This window comes from Podospora pseudocomata, assembly GCF_035222375.1.
Source record: "Podospora pseudocomata strain CBS 415.72m chromosome 1 map unlocalized CBS415.72m_1, whole genome shotgun sequence".
Classification (NCBI taxonomy): Eukaryota; Fungi; Ascomycota; class Sordariomycetes; order Sordariales; family Podosporaceae; genus Podospora; species Podospora pseudocomata.
Window position 1 is genome coordinate 3,876,696 of NW_026946363.1, and position 15,457 is coordinate 3,892,152.

At 52.6% G+C, this 15,457-nt stretch overlaps 6 protein-coding genes across 6 annotated transcripts; 3 read left to right on the forward strand and 3 right to left on the reverse strand.

Annotated features, from left to right (window-relative positions):
• Positions 1 to 1,118: 1,118 nt before the first annotated feature.
• Positions 1,119 to 4,208, forward strand: QC762_0013010 (uncharacterized protein; the record flags this gene model as incomplete). The annotated part of the gene is made up of 3 exons (XM_062882954.1): positions 1,119 to 3,449; positions 3,839 to 3,962; positions 4,072 to 4,208. Exons 1-3 carry the CDS (start codon positions 3,387 to 3,389, stop codon positions 4,206 to 4,208), a joined length of 324 nt encoding a protein of 107 aa, XP_062748829.1. The 5' UTR covers positions 1,119 to 3,386.
• Positions 4,168 to 11,305, reverse strand: QC762_113090 (uncharacterized protein). Its single transcript, XM_062885726.1, has 9 exons — positions 9,441 to 11,305; positions 7,982 to 9,345; positions 7,197 to 7,908; positions 6,961 to 7,127; positions 6,719 to 6,906; positions 6,115 to 6,665; positions 5,301 to 6,032; positions 4,921 to 5,220; positions 4,168 to 4,837 (listed from the first exon to the last, which is right to left on the reverse strand). The coding sequence occupies exons 3-7, from the start codon at positions 7,497 to 7,499 to the stop codon at positions 5,745 to 5,747; spliced, it is 1,497 nt and encodes a 498-aa protein (XP_062748830.1). The 5' UTR covers positions 7,500 to 7,908; positions 7,982 to 9,345; positions 9,441 to 11,305; the 3' UTR covers positions 4,168 to 4,837; positions 4,921 to 5,220; positions 5,301 to 5,744.
• Positions 9,314 to 10,096, forward strand: QC762_0013030 (uncharacterized protein; the record flags this gene model as incomplete). The annotated part of the gene is made up of 2 exons (XM_062882955.1): positions 9,314 to 9,692; positions 9,759 to 10,096. 2 exons carry the CDS (start codon positions 9,314 to 9,316, stop codon positions 10,094 to 10,096), a joined length of 717 nt encoding a protein of 238 aa, XP_062748831.1.
• Positions 10,132 to 11,197, forward strand: QC762_0013040 (uncharacterized protein; the record flags this gene model as incomplete). The annotated part of the gene is given in 3 exon segments (XM_062882956.1): positions 10,132 to 10,202; positions 10,261 to 10,481; positions 10,492 to 11,197. 2 exon segments carry the CDS (start codon positions 10,132 to 10,134, stop codon positions 10,421 to 10,423), a joined length of 234 nt encoding a protein of 77 aa, XP_062748832.1. The 3' UTR covers positions 10,424 to 10,481; positions 10,492 to 11,197.
• A 490-nt stretch (positions 11,306 to 11,795) lies between the features above and the next one.
• On the reverse strand, positions 11,796 to 12,365 carry QC762_113075 (uncharacterized protein; the record flags this gene model as incomplete). The annotated part of the gene is made up of 1 exon (XM_062885725.1): positions 11,796 to 12,365. One exon carries the CDS (start codon positions 12,363 to 12,365, stop codon positions 11,796 to 11,798), a length of 570 nt encoding a protein of 189 aa, XP_062748833.1.
• Positions 12,366 to 12,844: 479 nt separating this feature from the next.
• Positions 12,845 to 13,762, reverse strand: QC762_0013060 (uncharacterized protein; the record flags this gene model as incomplete). The annotated part of the gene is made up of 2 exons (XM_062882957.1): positions 12,845 to 13,629; positions 13,696 to 13,762. 2 exons carry the CDS (start codon positions 13,760 to 13,762, stop codon positions 13,514 to 13,516), a joined length of 183 nt encoding a protein of 60 aa, XP_062748834.1. The 3' UTR covers positions 12,845 to 13,513.
• Positions 13,763 to 15,457: the final 1,695 nt, after the last annotated feature.

Sequence of the window (15,457 nt, forward strand, 5' to 3'; positions counted from 1 at the left end):
GCAGACGCCTTGCCAGCAGAACCTGTTTCTCCCGGCTGAGCTCCGTCTCCTGCGTGGTGTCCGATCGGGTGGTGTAAGGATCAGACGAATTGGAGCCGGAGAAGTGAGACTCAATCACTGATCCCCGCCGGATATGACGAACAATCTGCTCCGAGTTGCTGCGGTCTTGACGAGCCTTCCGCCGTCTGAAACCCTTGGCTATGTCGTCGTAGTGCTGTGAGATGCCGTCGACGAGTCCGGACTCCTGGGCAAAACGCAGCCGCTCGAGCGTGGAGAAGTACTGCAAGGGAAGATTATTTCAGTGACGGCCGCGAGAAGGAAGGGTGGTGCTAGGTAGGTAACTATATTGACATAAAAAAGAAATGAGGGTGTGAGATATAAGTCGGCGACCTCGTGCACCCCCCCCCTGACGCCCCCTCTGCCCCTAGCACCAATATACGATAGCTTGACGAGCTAAGCGGGAGGGTGGCCCTGCAGAACTGTCCAGCGGTTGGCAGTCACCATTCAGGGGAGGGAGATCGAGGGGGGGCACAGGACACCAGTCTAAAAGCAGCCGCGGGACCTGCATGGTGCTGTGTGCTCAGGGCCAAAACGCGCTGCGGTGACGCTGCAAGGTGCCACTCGACTGCAAATGCCACCCTCCTCTCGTGTAAGTGTGAGCCTGGAAACCAGCTTTGGCCCAGACACAACAACAATAACACTGCAACTCATGCATGCAGCAGGCGAGCATTCAGGCACATTATGGCTGACCGCAACAAGCAGGTTCTCTTCCGCCGTCTGCGTCCCCATTTGCCAATATGCCACCACCAGATGGAGAGGGAGGGCAATCGTGGGGGTGGGCGCAAAAAAGAAGCAAATATCTGGACGGATCACTGCTCTTGCATCACGGCTCGGACAAAGCCCCCCGGTTGCAGCGTCGGTGGACCAATTCCATTGTGATGTCTCTCAGGCAACCCGCTGGTTCGTCCTCAGAGCTTCTCAATGGTGTGGAAGTGGAATCTCGAGATGCTTTGGAGGTTGCGGACGTGGCGGACTACGGAGTACCCAGATCGGCAATCCCAAGGCTTGGCCCACCCCTCCCCAAATATGCCAATCTTGCCCTGAGATTCCGCTCATCAACCTCATCCCAACCCCGAGGCAGTCAGATCTTTCTTCACATCCACTGGATGGAGATCATGACCGCCGAGTTACCACCGCCGCAACCAGGCAAAATACCAGTGGGCCTCCTCTTCTCGCCCTCTAATGGCCAATTTTGTGATGTGAAAGGGGACGCGGAACGCGTAAAAGGTGCCATTTGAGAGAAAAACAATTAGTGTAGAGCGCTCCCATTGGGCGTAAGCATTGTGCGTGTGAATTTGCATGCAGGCTCCAGCACTTGCGGGAGCCAATGGCGGGAGTGATGAGCTTGTACAGCAGTTATACCCTGCCAAGCGAACAAAACAAAAACTTGTGGCCGGACACACGAACGCGGCTACCGGAATCTGGCAGCTACCCGCACGGCTTCAAAAGGTTGAGAGGGGGAGGGGATGACGACAGTAGAGAAGAAGAATCAAGTAGACTGCTCCTACACACCTTTCGCTGTATGGCTACCGGAAGAGCTTCAAACTCCTCTCGGGTCATCTGAGGGACAACGGCTTGAGGCTGTCGTTTTTGGATGCTGTTTGACCTCGAATGTCCAGGTCGCCTGTGGTTGTTTCTGAGGTAACCGTCCATTGAGGCTCGTCCCGGCCCTGAGAGCTTTGATAACTGTCCATTAGACTGACTCTGAGGACGTTGCTGCCGTCTTGTCCATCGTGAAAAGAGGGGACTGGCCGAGCGCTCGTGTTTTCCGGTTGCTGATCTGGAGCGGATATGAGGTCTGGGGGATGCTGAAGTGTAGTCGGACGCGGGAGGGGGCGAGAATCGGATTAAATCCGTCTCGGGTATCGGTCCAGGCATTGTGATTTGAGTTTGGCCACCCTCGTCACCGTCTTCGCGGTGGTCGCCGCAAGACCAAAGGCTGGAAGTTGATGCTGATGGAGACAGGAAAAACGTGGAAGTGAGGAGGTGGGACTTGGTGTGAGCTGCGATGGGTTGTCTCGGGTCGTTTGCTGCGAGGGCGTCTGCTGAGTGACGATCTATGTTTGAGATGCTGTTGAAGAAAGGGAGCTGAAGGCTGAAGTTGCTATGATCGAAGCTCAATCTTGTCGGGGGAGTCGAGGGTTCTTCCAGGAACGGCGAAGAAACGTGGGCTGCCCTTGCTTCTGTGATGAGCCAGGGCATGTCATCAACAACGCTCTGCCCTGGCGGCTCCAGGGCCAGGGCCATCAGCCCATTGGGAGCCGCCGGGCTTGTTCCTTTGGAAATAGCGGGCCCCGGGGTGATGGCAGGGGCATCTGGGCTGTCCATCTCGCTACTGGCTCGTGGTGGCCGAAGGCCACGATGTCCCTGCTGGCAGAAATCAAGGGTCCAGCCAGTTGGGCAGCCAAGACCAGACCAGGGGTTGCAAGCCAGGGCAAAAGCCCAAAACGTTCAAGGCAAACGTTTAAGGGAAAGCCGTCGTGCAAGTGAGCCACAAAATCGTCATTTTTGAGACCAGCCCTTGGTGATCGTGTGTCAAGAATGGGCGGTGGGAATGGATGGCGATATACTCCGGAGTCACAGCTGTGAAGCTACATTGGATGAGACGGGTGATAATAGGGTTGGCCGAGCTCCCGTCGTCCCGTCCAATCCCTTTCCAGCACCGAATCGCTGTGATGTGATGGTGCTCCGTACTGGCGGTTGGCAACAGCCGTGATTATGCCGGACGTGGGTAAACAACGATGCCTGAGATTGATGAGCGACGGCGGATGGCGATCGAACTCGCGATAAAGACGCTGTCTTTTGGGAGGACCATTTCTTATCAAGTCAGCTTGACGGTTCTTGGTTCTGCAGCTCTGCAGCGCAGTCGGGTTTCAAGCTATGAAGTGGAGGCTGGCAACACCTATGGGCTTCAACTGATGAATAAGGCGCAATTCTGGGGCACGGCAGCTACTCTTTTCTTTCCCCAGGTGGGGACGCGAATCTGCAACATCGTAAACATGGTCCCTCCCTCTTTGGGCAGTTTGAGGGACGCCGACTCCGATTCCAAACATGTCAAAATCTCTCCGGCTTTGGCTGACTCCGTACTAAAGATGTACGGCAGAACATGATCCCAGGTCCCTGTCCTATATATATCAAGTGTCATAACGCTGGCATTTATGAGGCTGCGGCAACTCACAGCACCAGCCCCGCACTGAAACGGTGTTCGAGACCGAGGCTCGCACCCTGAGGGCTGCCTCTGCCTGACCTTGAGTTTTCACATGTCTTGTCAAGGTATTCCCTTTCATGGTTTTTTCCTGTAATAAAATGCTTGCATAAGTAGAAAAATGTTGGCAGTGGAAAAACCGTTGTTATTGATCTCATCAGTGAGCTGGCAACGGCAACGCGGGGTGAGTGAGATCCTGCGAACTCTGTCTGTCTCCACAGCTGTCTCGCCTGACAAAACTCACCAATGGGTAGCGTCCCCCTCTCGGGGAAGCAAGGGGTGCGTGGGGTTCTTCAAGGGGTCCCCCCTGATGGCCTCTTGTTTCCAGAAGCAGAATCGAAGAAACATCGCGATGCCCAGAAGGGCACTTCGCGTCTCACTGGGCCCGATCTTCCGCATCTCTCTGCCCATGATGAAATTCCCACTCACCGACACGTGTCGTTCAGATACCGCACCTCCCTAACCCCGCAGCCTGACTGCATCGCCATCGCTCTCTTGTGCAGAGAGTTTTGAAACAGCCGCAACTCCTAGCAACCGTCTTTTCACCGTTCGCCAAACCATGTCGCCATCCAGTTGCGGGTGAAGGTCTTCGGTAACTCGGCTAAGGCAAAACTTTACCGCTCTTCCTTGGGTACCACTTTCAACCCGTCCGGGCTACGGAGTATCATTGAAGAATATCTCCACCCTTGCGGTGAAGGTAGGCTGATCGTTCTGGATTTCCTCCGGGATCGTATGCTAATCGAGTCAGTTGTTTGTGCCGAGCACTTTTCATAACTGTGCTGACATCATAAACGATGAGAAGAGAGGCGAGGAACCAATATTCGGCAATCATAATCTTGTCTTGAATCTCTATTTACCATGCCGCTTGGAAGAGAACGGCTCAGCAAATACCGACAACCCCCATGCTGTTCAGCGACGCACAAGCAATGGCGGTGTTGTGTGACAACTTCAATGTTGTGCTCGCTTCCTCCTGTTCAGCCTCGCGCTTTTCCTCCCAACTACAGACGGCAAACCCTCATCTTTTACCCGGCAAGGGGGCAGTCTCCTCCATCACGGATCTTCCGGCCAGTCCCTTGTGGCTTAATACGGCTAACCGTTTAATAGGCGATCAGATTGGATGGGTGGACGATGGGTCCAGACATCCGGTTCACTCGGCCTGGCAGCCCCAAGATCTCGAGATCTATCAAAATAGTTGTACCTGGGTCCTATCAGCCCTTGCTAGGGGCGGCAGTCATCGACGCTGTCGTCGTCCACCCATCCGGCACTCCGAACGCAGGGCAGTGAATTCGGATATTCGCAGCGCAGAAAGAAGATATCGATGCTGCAGGGAACCGTAGAAGGCGCTGGCTGTTCGTGTGAGTATCCCAATCTCTTTCGAGGATCCCATCAGGGCCTTTGGATGGGTTGCTCAACCCCCACGACCACGGATGCCAATGTAAGGATACGAGGCGAGATCCGGCGACCTGGGAGGCCAGGCTGAATCCCTGGCGGTTGGAAGTGGCACATTCCGTCTATGAGGTCAAGATCTGGCCTCTGGTGGATGCCTAGGAGAAGTCATGCCCAATTGGGAGTCTCGCCGGACACAAACAAAAGATACAGGGTTAGCTGTGTCGCCTGGATATTCGGCGGTGAAGTCCATCTCGAATCCTACCTACCTATGCGGCCGTCTATGCCAATAAAAACCGGCCATGGCATGGTTTTGAACTTGCTTCCTGTTGATGATCCTAGAAGCTCTCAGCACAAAGTGAGTGTCCCACCTTCACCGCTTCAGATAAGGTAGGCGGATTGAAGGGGATAGGATTGCAATCGTCGAATTAAGCTTCACCGATGTACGGCCGAGCGTTGATCATGAGGTACACCTCAGTTGTCGCTGCTACTACGTAGCATTTCTGGGGGTTCTCAGTCTGTAGGAAAGAGCTTCAGACCAAAAATGTGTCTGGTGATTGATGGAGACCCTTGTCTTACACGGTCAGTAGCCAATCAAAGCCAAGAAATAGGTAGGTAAGTTCCCAAGGAAGCGGAAGGAGCAACCGACCACAGACAAGCAAGATTCAAGTGTCCGCCATCGTGAAATTCGTCGGCAACCTACAACCTCAGGCATTGTGCGAGATGCATTTCCCTCTCATTCGAGTCAAATTGCGTCTAGAAAACACTGATTCCGCTCTATCGCTTGTGTCCCGCTCATATAACATGTCATAATTTGTTTCCGCCCTACCCTTTGACGCAGATTTCCACCCTCACCGGTTCCCCGCCTCTGCTGTATCAGATGCACACACTTCTGCCACTCCCGTCACGATTCAGACAAGCATCCTGGCAACCTGGTGACTGTTAAACACCAAACCTCCTCACTTTGGCACCACATGCAAACGCCATGAAAAAAAAAATACCAAAACGCCTTCCCCATTTGACCTGGCCAAAGTCACATCATCATCGCCTGTATCTCGTCTACTCGGTGTGCCCTATCTAGGCGGTCGAATCTTTAGTTGGGGAGAGTGTCGATGGGGTCGTAGTACTCGTAGACCTTGTTCTCCTTGTCGCGGCCCGTCACAGCCGGAGCCATGTAAGTCGATAGCCCTGTCTTGGGGTCATATGACTCGTACGAGCAGGCCAAACGCTTACCGCCGCCGGCAGGAAGATCGACGACGAACTGAGGCATCATGAAACCCGCGATGGAGCCGCGGATGCGGGCCTCGAGGTCGAGAATTGTCTGCAGCGGTGTCCGCAGATGCTCGACTCTCTCCACCATGTCGCACTGGTAGACATAATACTGCGGCTGCGTCAGCAACGTTTGCTACATCACTTGCCACCGTGCATATACAGCTCGGCCATATCGGCAAGGAATTACCCACAGGGAAGACCTTGTTGTCGGCAAGATCACGGATCAGCTTCGACATAGTGTCGACATCGTCGTTCACGCCCCGCAGAAGCACTGTCTGGTTTCGGACCATGACGCCTTCCTCAAACAACTTCTGACTAGCATCTGTGCTGATCCACGAGATCTCGTTGGGGTGGTTGAAGTGAGTGTGCCAGGCAACAACTTTTCCAGCCTTCTTGGCCTTGTTGGATATGTCGATGAGGGCATTGACCCAACCGTCCGACTCGTCCAGGATACGGCTCGGGGCTACCGCCAGTCCCTTGGAGGCAAAGCGGAAGCGCTTGATGTTGGGCATGCCAATCAGCCTGTCGCCAATCATTCTAAGCTGATCCGGTTGCAGGTAGTAAGAGTCGCCTCCAGAGACGACAATATCCTGCAGGGCGGGCGTGTTCTCGATGTACGCGAAGGCCTCCTCCCATCTCCTGCGGGTCGGCTTCAGAGATGCCTTGGTGACAGTGTCCGTATCGGCTCCCACAGCGTAGGACCGCGTGCAGAACATGCAATAAGTTGGGCACACCGAGGTTGCTAGCGGCTTGTCAGCGGGCCACTTTCTACACACAAAACATCGATAAACTCACGCAGGAAGAGGGCCTTGTCGCTATACCGATGAACAAGGCCCTTGACGGGGGAGTCGGCCTCCTCGTGAAGCGAGTCAAGCGCCAACTTGGGATGATCGGGAATGAGCACCGACTTGAGAGGAAGAAACTGGCGAATGATGGGGTCGTGCCGGGGGTTCTCCCAGTTGACCCGACTCAAGATGTACGGACTGAAGCCCTTGGTTAACATCCCTGGACTTTCCACAGGTTTGCGGTCAACTCACGTCATTCGTATGGCCATCGTTGCAGCAGCCACACCCTCCATAACATCCGCGATGAACTCATCGCGAGACTGCATCTGCGTGCCCAGTTCATGCAGAGGCACTTCTTCCGGGACGACAGCCTGCAGAAACTTGAACAGCTTGGCTGTGCCCTGCACAGTATTGGCAACCTAGGGGACATTGTGTATAAGCTCATGGCCGTGTACCGACAAAAGGAAAGTTGATGGCGCCAGACTTACGCTCCAACGATATGAGAGAAAGTCCTTGGCCGACACATTCTCCCAAACAGGCACCTCGCGCCAGAACTCATCCCTGTCTTGGGGAAGCGCGGTGGCAACGGGGCGTACGATTGGAGCAGGAGTCGTGCTCTGGGCCGCACTCTTTCTGTTCATAAAGAGGGGAATGCTGCTGGTGGTAGTCTCAAGGCCTTTGCCTACATCGGCGACTTGGGCCTGGCGATGGGGCACTGCTGTGACTGTGCGAGCCAAGGCAGGGGCGCGGAGGCAGACGGAAGGCCCGTGGCGAGACAGCAAGGACACCATGTTGATGGCCGCGCTGATGAGAATATCGAAAGGCTTCTCGGTCGGCGGTTGTGAAGGAGATGTGGGTTGATTTGGGTGATCTCGAGTGTCGACTGGTAAGATATCCTATCCTCTTGCCTTGTTTCTGAGAGGAAGTGGGGGATATTGAGGCCGGGGAACAGCAAGTGCTACTTATACTCCCCGTCCAGAGCCTCAGATAAGATGGTGTGGTGACAATACAGATGAGAGTGAATTATCCAGGTGGGTCGGGTTTCACACGGTGTCGTTGCTCTCCGCCGTCACACTATTCACTCTATATGAGCAACTCAATATTCTCTGTTGAGGCGACCGAGTAAATTGACTGGTGCTCTGTGCGAGCTTCTCCTAGCAGGCACGGTGAAGCAGATTGTCCTATTATTCGCCTGATGCTCTTTCCCTCACGAGATGGTTAGCAGCCCACTCTACCCCAACGAAGTTGCGTGTCTCGGGACCGACGAACTCACCAGCTGACCGCCAGCCTGCTTGATGTTTCAAAATTGGAGTATATATAGCCTTGGACGGTTGAGAGTCAGGAGGTTGGGCCGCACTATTCAGGATGTTTGCCGCAAGTCTTAATCCCGTCTTCTTGCGATGCTCTCTCCCACTGTGTTTACAGCTCAACAATCACAAAGGACTTTGAGAATGGGCCTCTCAGATACCGTGACACTGAATCTCGCTGTCAGGTAGGACCTCTTTCTCACCAGATCTCCAGGTTTTGCTGGCCGGAATGCAGCAAGGGTTGCTTGACACCTTCCCATCCCAGACTCTCATCCAATATCTGCCCCAACGCCCCACTACGGAGTGGTGTCAGCATGAAGAAGTGAGCGCGGGATATGCTCCTGATGGTGGGGGACAACATGCCTTGGGAGAGCGAGCCCAGGCCAGGTTTTCTCACTGTGCTCTTGGTGAAAACTGAGGCTCCTGCGGTGCATAAACACACCTCGACGCCGGTTGACCGTTAGGATCTTCGTCTCTAGACCGGAGCTAACGCGACTTGAGCACCAATATGATTCGGGTTGATCGGTTTGATCCAGGGGCCGAATTTCGTCACCGTTGAGCCAGATTATTCGCCGAGTTTTGAGTTTGGTGCCCTGCAGCTACGACCCTCATATACTTTTCCGGCCATGATGTTCGATCCGAGAGGCTCCAACACCACGACACCGCCAGGGGAAGAAACCAAGATGAAGTATGGGGACCCAATCCTGCATGCATGCAAGTAGGAGATTCAAGCGTTTAAGAAAGTGAGATCTGACAGACCCTTGCTTCAGACATCTAGATCGTCAGTCGGCTTCGGCTCTTGCTGAAAAGCCACCGCAGATGGCAACACCGGCAACCAGGGACTTGGAGTATGCAGATGTCGTTTTGGCTGCATGTCCGCCCAACGTATCGGCGCCACAGGCCGAGATGGATCGGGGTTGGCGGCCATGGAAGGTCGTGATAGGCTCTTACTGTCTATCGGTGGCCGTTTACGGACTGTTGAGCACCATCGGTCTCTTTCAGACACACTGGGAAGAATACATGCTCAAGAAATACACAGACAGTGAGATCTCGTGGATCATATCCATGTTTGGCTTTCTGGACTGCTTCGTAGCGGCCCCGGCCGGCATTGTATTCGACCGATATGGTTCAAGGTGGGTCTTGGCGGTCAACAGCATGATATATCTTGCGTCCTTCGTAGGTCTGGCTTTCTCGTCGACCTATAGCGAGCTGATGGGTTGCATGGTGGTGGCAGGAGTTTCATCTGGTACGTGGCTCATCAGAAGCAAGTTTGGGAGTAGCAACATACGCGGGCTAACATGAGCGGTGTAGCAACTATCACGACGGTCGCCTTTGCAGTCGTGAGCCATTGGTTCAAGGAGAAGGCCGGCCTCGCCACGGGGTGCGTGACCGTCAGTGCAGCATTGGGCGGAATGTTCTTCTCACTTGTGCTCCAGAGTCTGTTTGACTGGCTGCAATGGAGGGATGCAGCCTTGATCTTGACTCTCATCCTGGCCATGTTTGTCACGTTGGGCAATCTGCTCGTTGAGACCAACCTACCGCCGCAATCTAAGACGCAGGGAGAGCAAAGGACGGCAGGAGAAACGGAGATCTCCCGGAAGGCATGCGGCACATGGCAGTCGATACTGGGGATCATCCAAAACCCCAAATTTTGGCTCATTACTTATGCCATATTCGGTGAGTGACCTTGGTAGTCCAGAAAGACGTCAACTGGGCAATACTAACTCAGAAATTTGTGCGCAGCATACGAACTCGTCCTCTTCATCCAATGGGGGTCGATCCCCTCTTACGCCGTGGCGACCAACTTTGGGGAGAAGCAGTTCTACCTCATGATGTCGTACAACATTGGCGCTGCTTTTGGGAGAATCTTGCCACCGTTTGTGTCCGATAGGTTGCTTGGTCCGCTGAACACAACCATAGCCATGAATATTTTCACATTGACAGCGGTACTTGCCATCTGGCTGCCGGCGGGAGCGAGTTCCATCGACATGCTCTATCTGGTGGTTGTTCTTATGGGCATCGGCACAGGAAGCTTTGTGCCTCTAGGCGGTAGGATTTCAAGAAACATATCCCTGGCTTGAAGACTTGCTGACGTTTCTGTCGTGTAGTGGCTTGCATGGGTGCTCTTTGTAAGCCTCAAGACATGGGGAAATGGCTAGGCTTCGCCTATGCAATTTCGGGGTTTGCGTAAGTTCTCCAGATTTGTCTGGTCACTTATCTCTCTATACTGAACAAACCCTCTCAGGACTTTGATAGGGAACCCCGCAACCGGAGCGATCCTTGACAGACACGGATCTAATGGCCTCGTGGCGTTCCTCGCAGCAGTTCTCGCTTCTGGCCTGATCAGCATAGGTATCCTCCGATGGCAGTGCAATGGCCGGCGTTGGTTGGTGATGGGCAAGATCTGATGTCGGTTTACCTGGTTGGCTATACCCTCGTGATGGGTAACACAGCAGGACGGGGAAGGGGAGGGGGGGGGGTGGTTGCCCAGTAGAGGTGGGACCGAACACCAGAATCTCGTTAGTTAGTAACAATATCTAACTTTTGGGATCTGAGATCTGGACTGCTCATCAAAGTAACAAAAGTCAAGGTAGGGATAGAGGTTTATTTTGAGACTGACTTTGTGTCTATGGGTAACAGGATGACAGTGCGGGTAAGGAGAGACAGAAGTGAGACAGACCCACGGGAATTGGACAGCTGACACCGGAGAATGTCGACCCGATTCTCCGACTTGTAGTTATCTGCGCAAATTCACACCGGAAGACGGGGGGGCTTTTCGACTACAACACCACCACAGCAAGCGCCCCTCAAAAGTGTACGACTGCTTCGCCGGGTTACGCAAGATCCAGATACCCGGTTTGGAACCATGTAGTTTGCTGGTACGCCTCTCTCAACCTCTCATTTCTTGCGCAGCTTTTATTTCCCGGAAAATTTCATGACAGATCGGAAATCAGAAATCTGAGGAGTACATACAGCTAGGAAACTATCCGTGAGATGGGGACGGGAGCTAATCACCCGTTTTATATGGGGGTTGGGGGAGCGGTTGGGGGCTAGCCCCGGAATTTTCGTTTCTCGGAGATGTCACAATCGGTTTTGTTGTTGCCAGAGGCCGCAGCGGTACTATACACCACCATCTTTCCCTCTTTTTTCTCCCGCATCCACCTTGACATCGGGACCTGGCATGATCTTGGGGGGTACAAGTGGTGGGGAGGAGGGTGGTATACCTATTGTAACGAAGATCGAGTGGAGGAGATCGAGATGGTTGGTTGGTTCGTGGATGGGGTGGGACAAAGATGTAACCCGTCCGTCTTTTCTGCCCGGTTACCTATGAGAAGGTGTGATGAGTGCAAGTGTACCCGGAAAAGCGAACCGGACATAATTATTGCGTTTGTGGTGATGATGGTTCAGCTGGTATTGGAACGCCATCGACGTATATACGAGATGTCTCTGGTACTTTACACACACAAGGCAGACGCATGGAGTTTATTGACAGCCTTACTTCTGTTATCGTGTGTCCAAGGATCGGGAGGGGGAGCTAGATATGCTCGCAGCCTTGCCGTTGGTTTGACAGGACATCTCTTTTTTTGGCTCCTCTTCCCTCTGCCGTTTAACGCTTGTTTTTTTTCTCTTTTTCTTTCAGGGAGAATACCCATCAAAAGCCTGGCTGATGGCCTAAACTATCATTATGCCAAATAATATCACGCAGCAAGAAATACCAGGTAGTGGCATGATCGTGCTTGTAGCAGATACGATCCCGCTGCTTTTCGGAGATCGACACTGTCATCGGTGGGAAGAAGCAAAAAAAAAAAAAAAAAAAAGAGCAAAATTTTGACAATCCCATATCATGATGAATGTTGGCATCGATCGTACCAGATGATGCGTGGTTGGTTTAGGTGGGGTTGGCGGTGAGAAATACATGCCGTAGTGGCATTCATGTCTTTGAGCTTGGGCTTTGAGGGGTGTTGATCTTTTGGATGTTATCGCCTCCGCTCTACCGTCAGGCCGCTGTCGTTGGTCCGTAATGTCTTGGAATATTGCTGTAAAACCTGCAAGTTGAGACCGGGGAATTTTTGGGTATTGATATGACGGAAGCGCACCAGTCAGATGGCAAGGGCAGATGGCCGGGCCAGTCAAAGATAATAAGGGATATATCCAGACAGAGAAAAGAAAAGTGTGACTTTCGATCTTCCGAGAACACTGATGGTTTGTTATGTGTGTCTCGGTTGAGCAGTTATCCGGAAGAGGGACGGGATGATTTTGAACTGACAGCTGGGCGGGTGTTCTAAATAGGACATTGGACTTACACGAGGCTGTAGGATTCTTACATCCGAGACAAGGCGGAGGTATCATGCCCAACGGGCGGAGAGATATCCCTCTATGCTGAGCTTGTGATGGGCGGAATTAAAAACACTTCGCAAAAGATACGAAGAGGAAGAGGCATACGTCGAGATTGAGCCGGTTTGGACACGACTTCAATCTCCCATGTAGCTGCACACCCGGCGCTCTGTGAAGACTCCGGGTGCATTACCAAACACCCGAAGAGATGGACAAAAGAAAACTTATGAACCGAAGCTTCTCCTTCACCTCATGTCTGACGGGGAGTGAGCCACCCATAACGCCAGGTGAAATGTGGTGTGGGACAAGTCGTGCTTGCCAGGACCATGAGCGCAGGTGCCATCCGTAACCGACATCTAATCCTCTCTTGTGATCTCATTCCACAGGCCCACTCCATAACACCCCCATCAACAACAGAAAAGCAAAGGCAACCCAGATTCAAAACAGGTCTCCAAGAAGCACACAAGCCACCACGAGCACTGAGCCAACTGGAGTTCGTTCACATAGAATCCCATTTGTTCCTACGGTTCCAATGTCTGCTCTACTATCTGGGATGTCAGGTGATACGAGACTATTACTTCCATTGTGCCAAAGTCAACAACATGACCTAGATCCTTTCCCTCCGGAAAGCTATCGCCCATCGGCTCCTTGCCAAGTAAAAAGGGGAAGACCTTCCTCCAAAGGTCACCATGGATTTCTGTCGGTAGCTCCATCCCGGTGACGATATGAACCGCGTTCACAAGTGTAAATACGCCACAATCGTGCTTGTCTGCTTGGGGTGCGCACTTTCCGACCTCTACTGACCATTCAGTTCCTAGTTCATGCTGGCCAATGAAATGATCGATCGGCCTCGTGGCAGAGCCATGGTACGACTGGGAAGCGGAAGAAGCGTATATGACGACCTTCTGGGTGTCTTTTGTCCAAGTGTCCCAGAACCCAGTGCTCGTTTCGAATGATCATGGCCACCAAGATATTTGCCTCTGGGCGCTTGGAGCCCGGCGGGGTGTGAAACTTCCCAAAATATTTGCCGTCATCCTCGACGAGAACGGGGTCGATAGTCGAAAGTCGGGCCCACAAAGTACCAGAGGTGTCAGAATATCATGGATGGCCTTGTCATTCAACCAACGACCATCTGACCAACAATCTGAGCAATTGTCATTGCGCTATGGCTCTGGACAATGTGGTTTGTTTTCTTCTTCGCCTTTATCATCGGTGACCGTGACCGGCAATTTCCGCTTCCATCCCCCTTGGTTGGAAGCGGCTGAAAATTCGAGTTCGTCTGTTAACTCATTGTTAGATAAACTGTCATAAGCACTCGTCGGGGCTTTAGGATGTGCAAACTAACCTGGCAAGTCCACGTTGCTGAGCGGCCCAGTTGGACGTTTGGTCGCAATGTCCCCGCTTAGAGCCATCTTGTCGTTTGTCGTTGGGGCCGTCTCTTGCCGGTCGGTCATTGCCCACGAGAGTGTCGAAAAGTAGACTGCCTGGCAGCAAGAAAGGAGATGTCGATGATTTGGTAGAGTCGGGGTGGAGGTATGCGTCACCTCTTCTTCTGAAGCAGGTGCGATCGAGGTACTACCATCGCAGGTGGGCAACGTACCTGCCGACAGAAGCAACCATCACTTTGTTAAGCTCATGGAAGGCAGGAACGACCTCACCTCCCCATCCGGTCCGAGCTCCGCTCTGAAGAAGCCTCAGGCTCGGCTTTAACCCATCTATCAGCGGCTGGAAAGATTGTCAACACACCTCTCGACTATCTTACACCACCCCCAAGCTATCTTTAAAGACCTATGATATATATTCAAGAGCCCTTTATTATTCTTAAACGGCCTATTAAGCATTTTGGAAGGCATTGGGCTATCTTTGAAGGCCTTGAATTATTTTAAGGCCCTGAACTAATCAGCAGACCCTACTTCTCTGTTCGCGACGTGGCAGTATATTTGCTCTATGATAACATGTCCCCTTTCCACCTGACACATGATCCAGGTGAAGAGGAAGCAGAGGAATGCCTGACCATCCTATCATGTGTGCAGGTCGACATATCAAACGCTTTCCAAGACTGAGCCCAAAGCATTGGGATTTACTTCCCCCGCATTTTCTGTTTCCATAAAATGGCCAAACAAATGCCACAACACCTTCAGCACTGGAGGTAAACAGCATCTCAGATGTCCATAAAAAATTTCACCCAACCTGCGGCCCTCAACGTCACCACGTTAACACCCGCTTCGCCGTGACCTCATTCACTACACCAGCTTCTTTTGCTCAACCAGTAGCACTGAATCATTCCACACCTACTTTCCCTATTCTGGCTCCAACTGAGATATAACCGTCCATTACCCCCCTTTTAGCAAAACAAGAATACATCATGCACACCATCTCCCAGAGACGTCCCACTGTGTAACACAAATCCTTCAGCGCTTACTCTCTCTCTCCTCGACCCCAACTGATAGTATATCAGCCACCCATCCGCATAACAGAATCTCTAGGCGGTAGCACAAGTACAACCAACTCATAATGTAAGTTGGCAGATAGCAGGAGGAGCCGGGCACCAACCCCGGATCCGGCACGGGGAAAAGAAACTCCGGGCGGATTCTGAAACTGGAGACTCGGGACTCGGCTATGTTTTGTGCGAGAAGCACATGTTTTGAGACCGATGGCTAAATATTGTCCAACACACACTCTCTCTTGTGGGTGTACCAGTGTGGGCTTGTGATGACATGGTGATAACAGCAGATAGCCCAGACCAACCTCGACACATGTTTCATCAGTCGTGATACTAACATCTCACGTCCGGCCCCAAACATCTACCGAGCTTCTAGTCTCATCAAGCACCGAACGTCATCATTTAGCCCCAATCAGTTGATGACGTACAGTAAGTCTTTCCTCCGTATATCCTCATGTGACGACAAAGAGTAAGCAGCCCTCCCTCCCACAAGCCAAAACCAGCCCCATGAAACATCCCATTCTTCCTATCACTTCCCAACTCGGACTTTATAAGGCTCAGTATTACTCAGCAGTATCACCACACCGGCATCACCACCCTAGATCGTGACCACTTTGTCTACTTTCTCACATCTCACCACCACCACCACCACCCACTCCCCCAG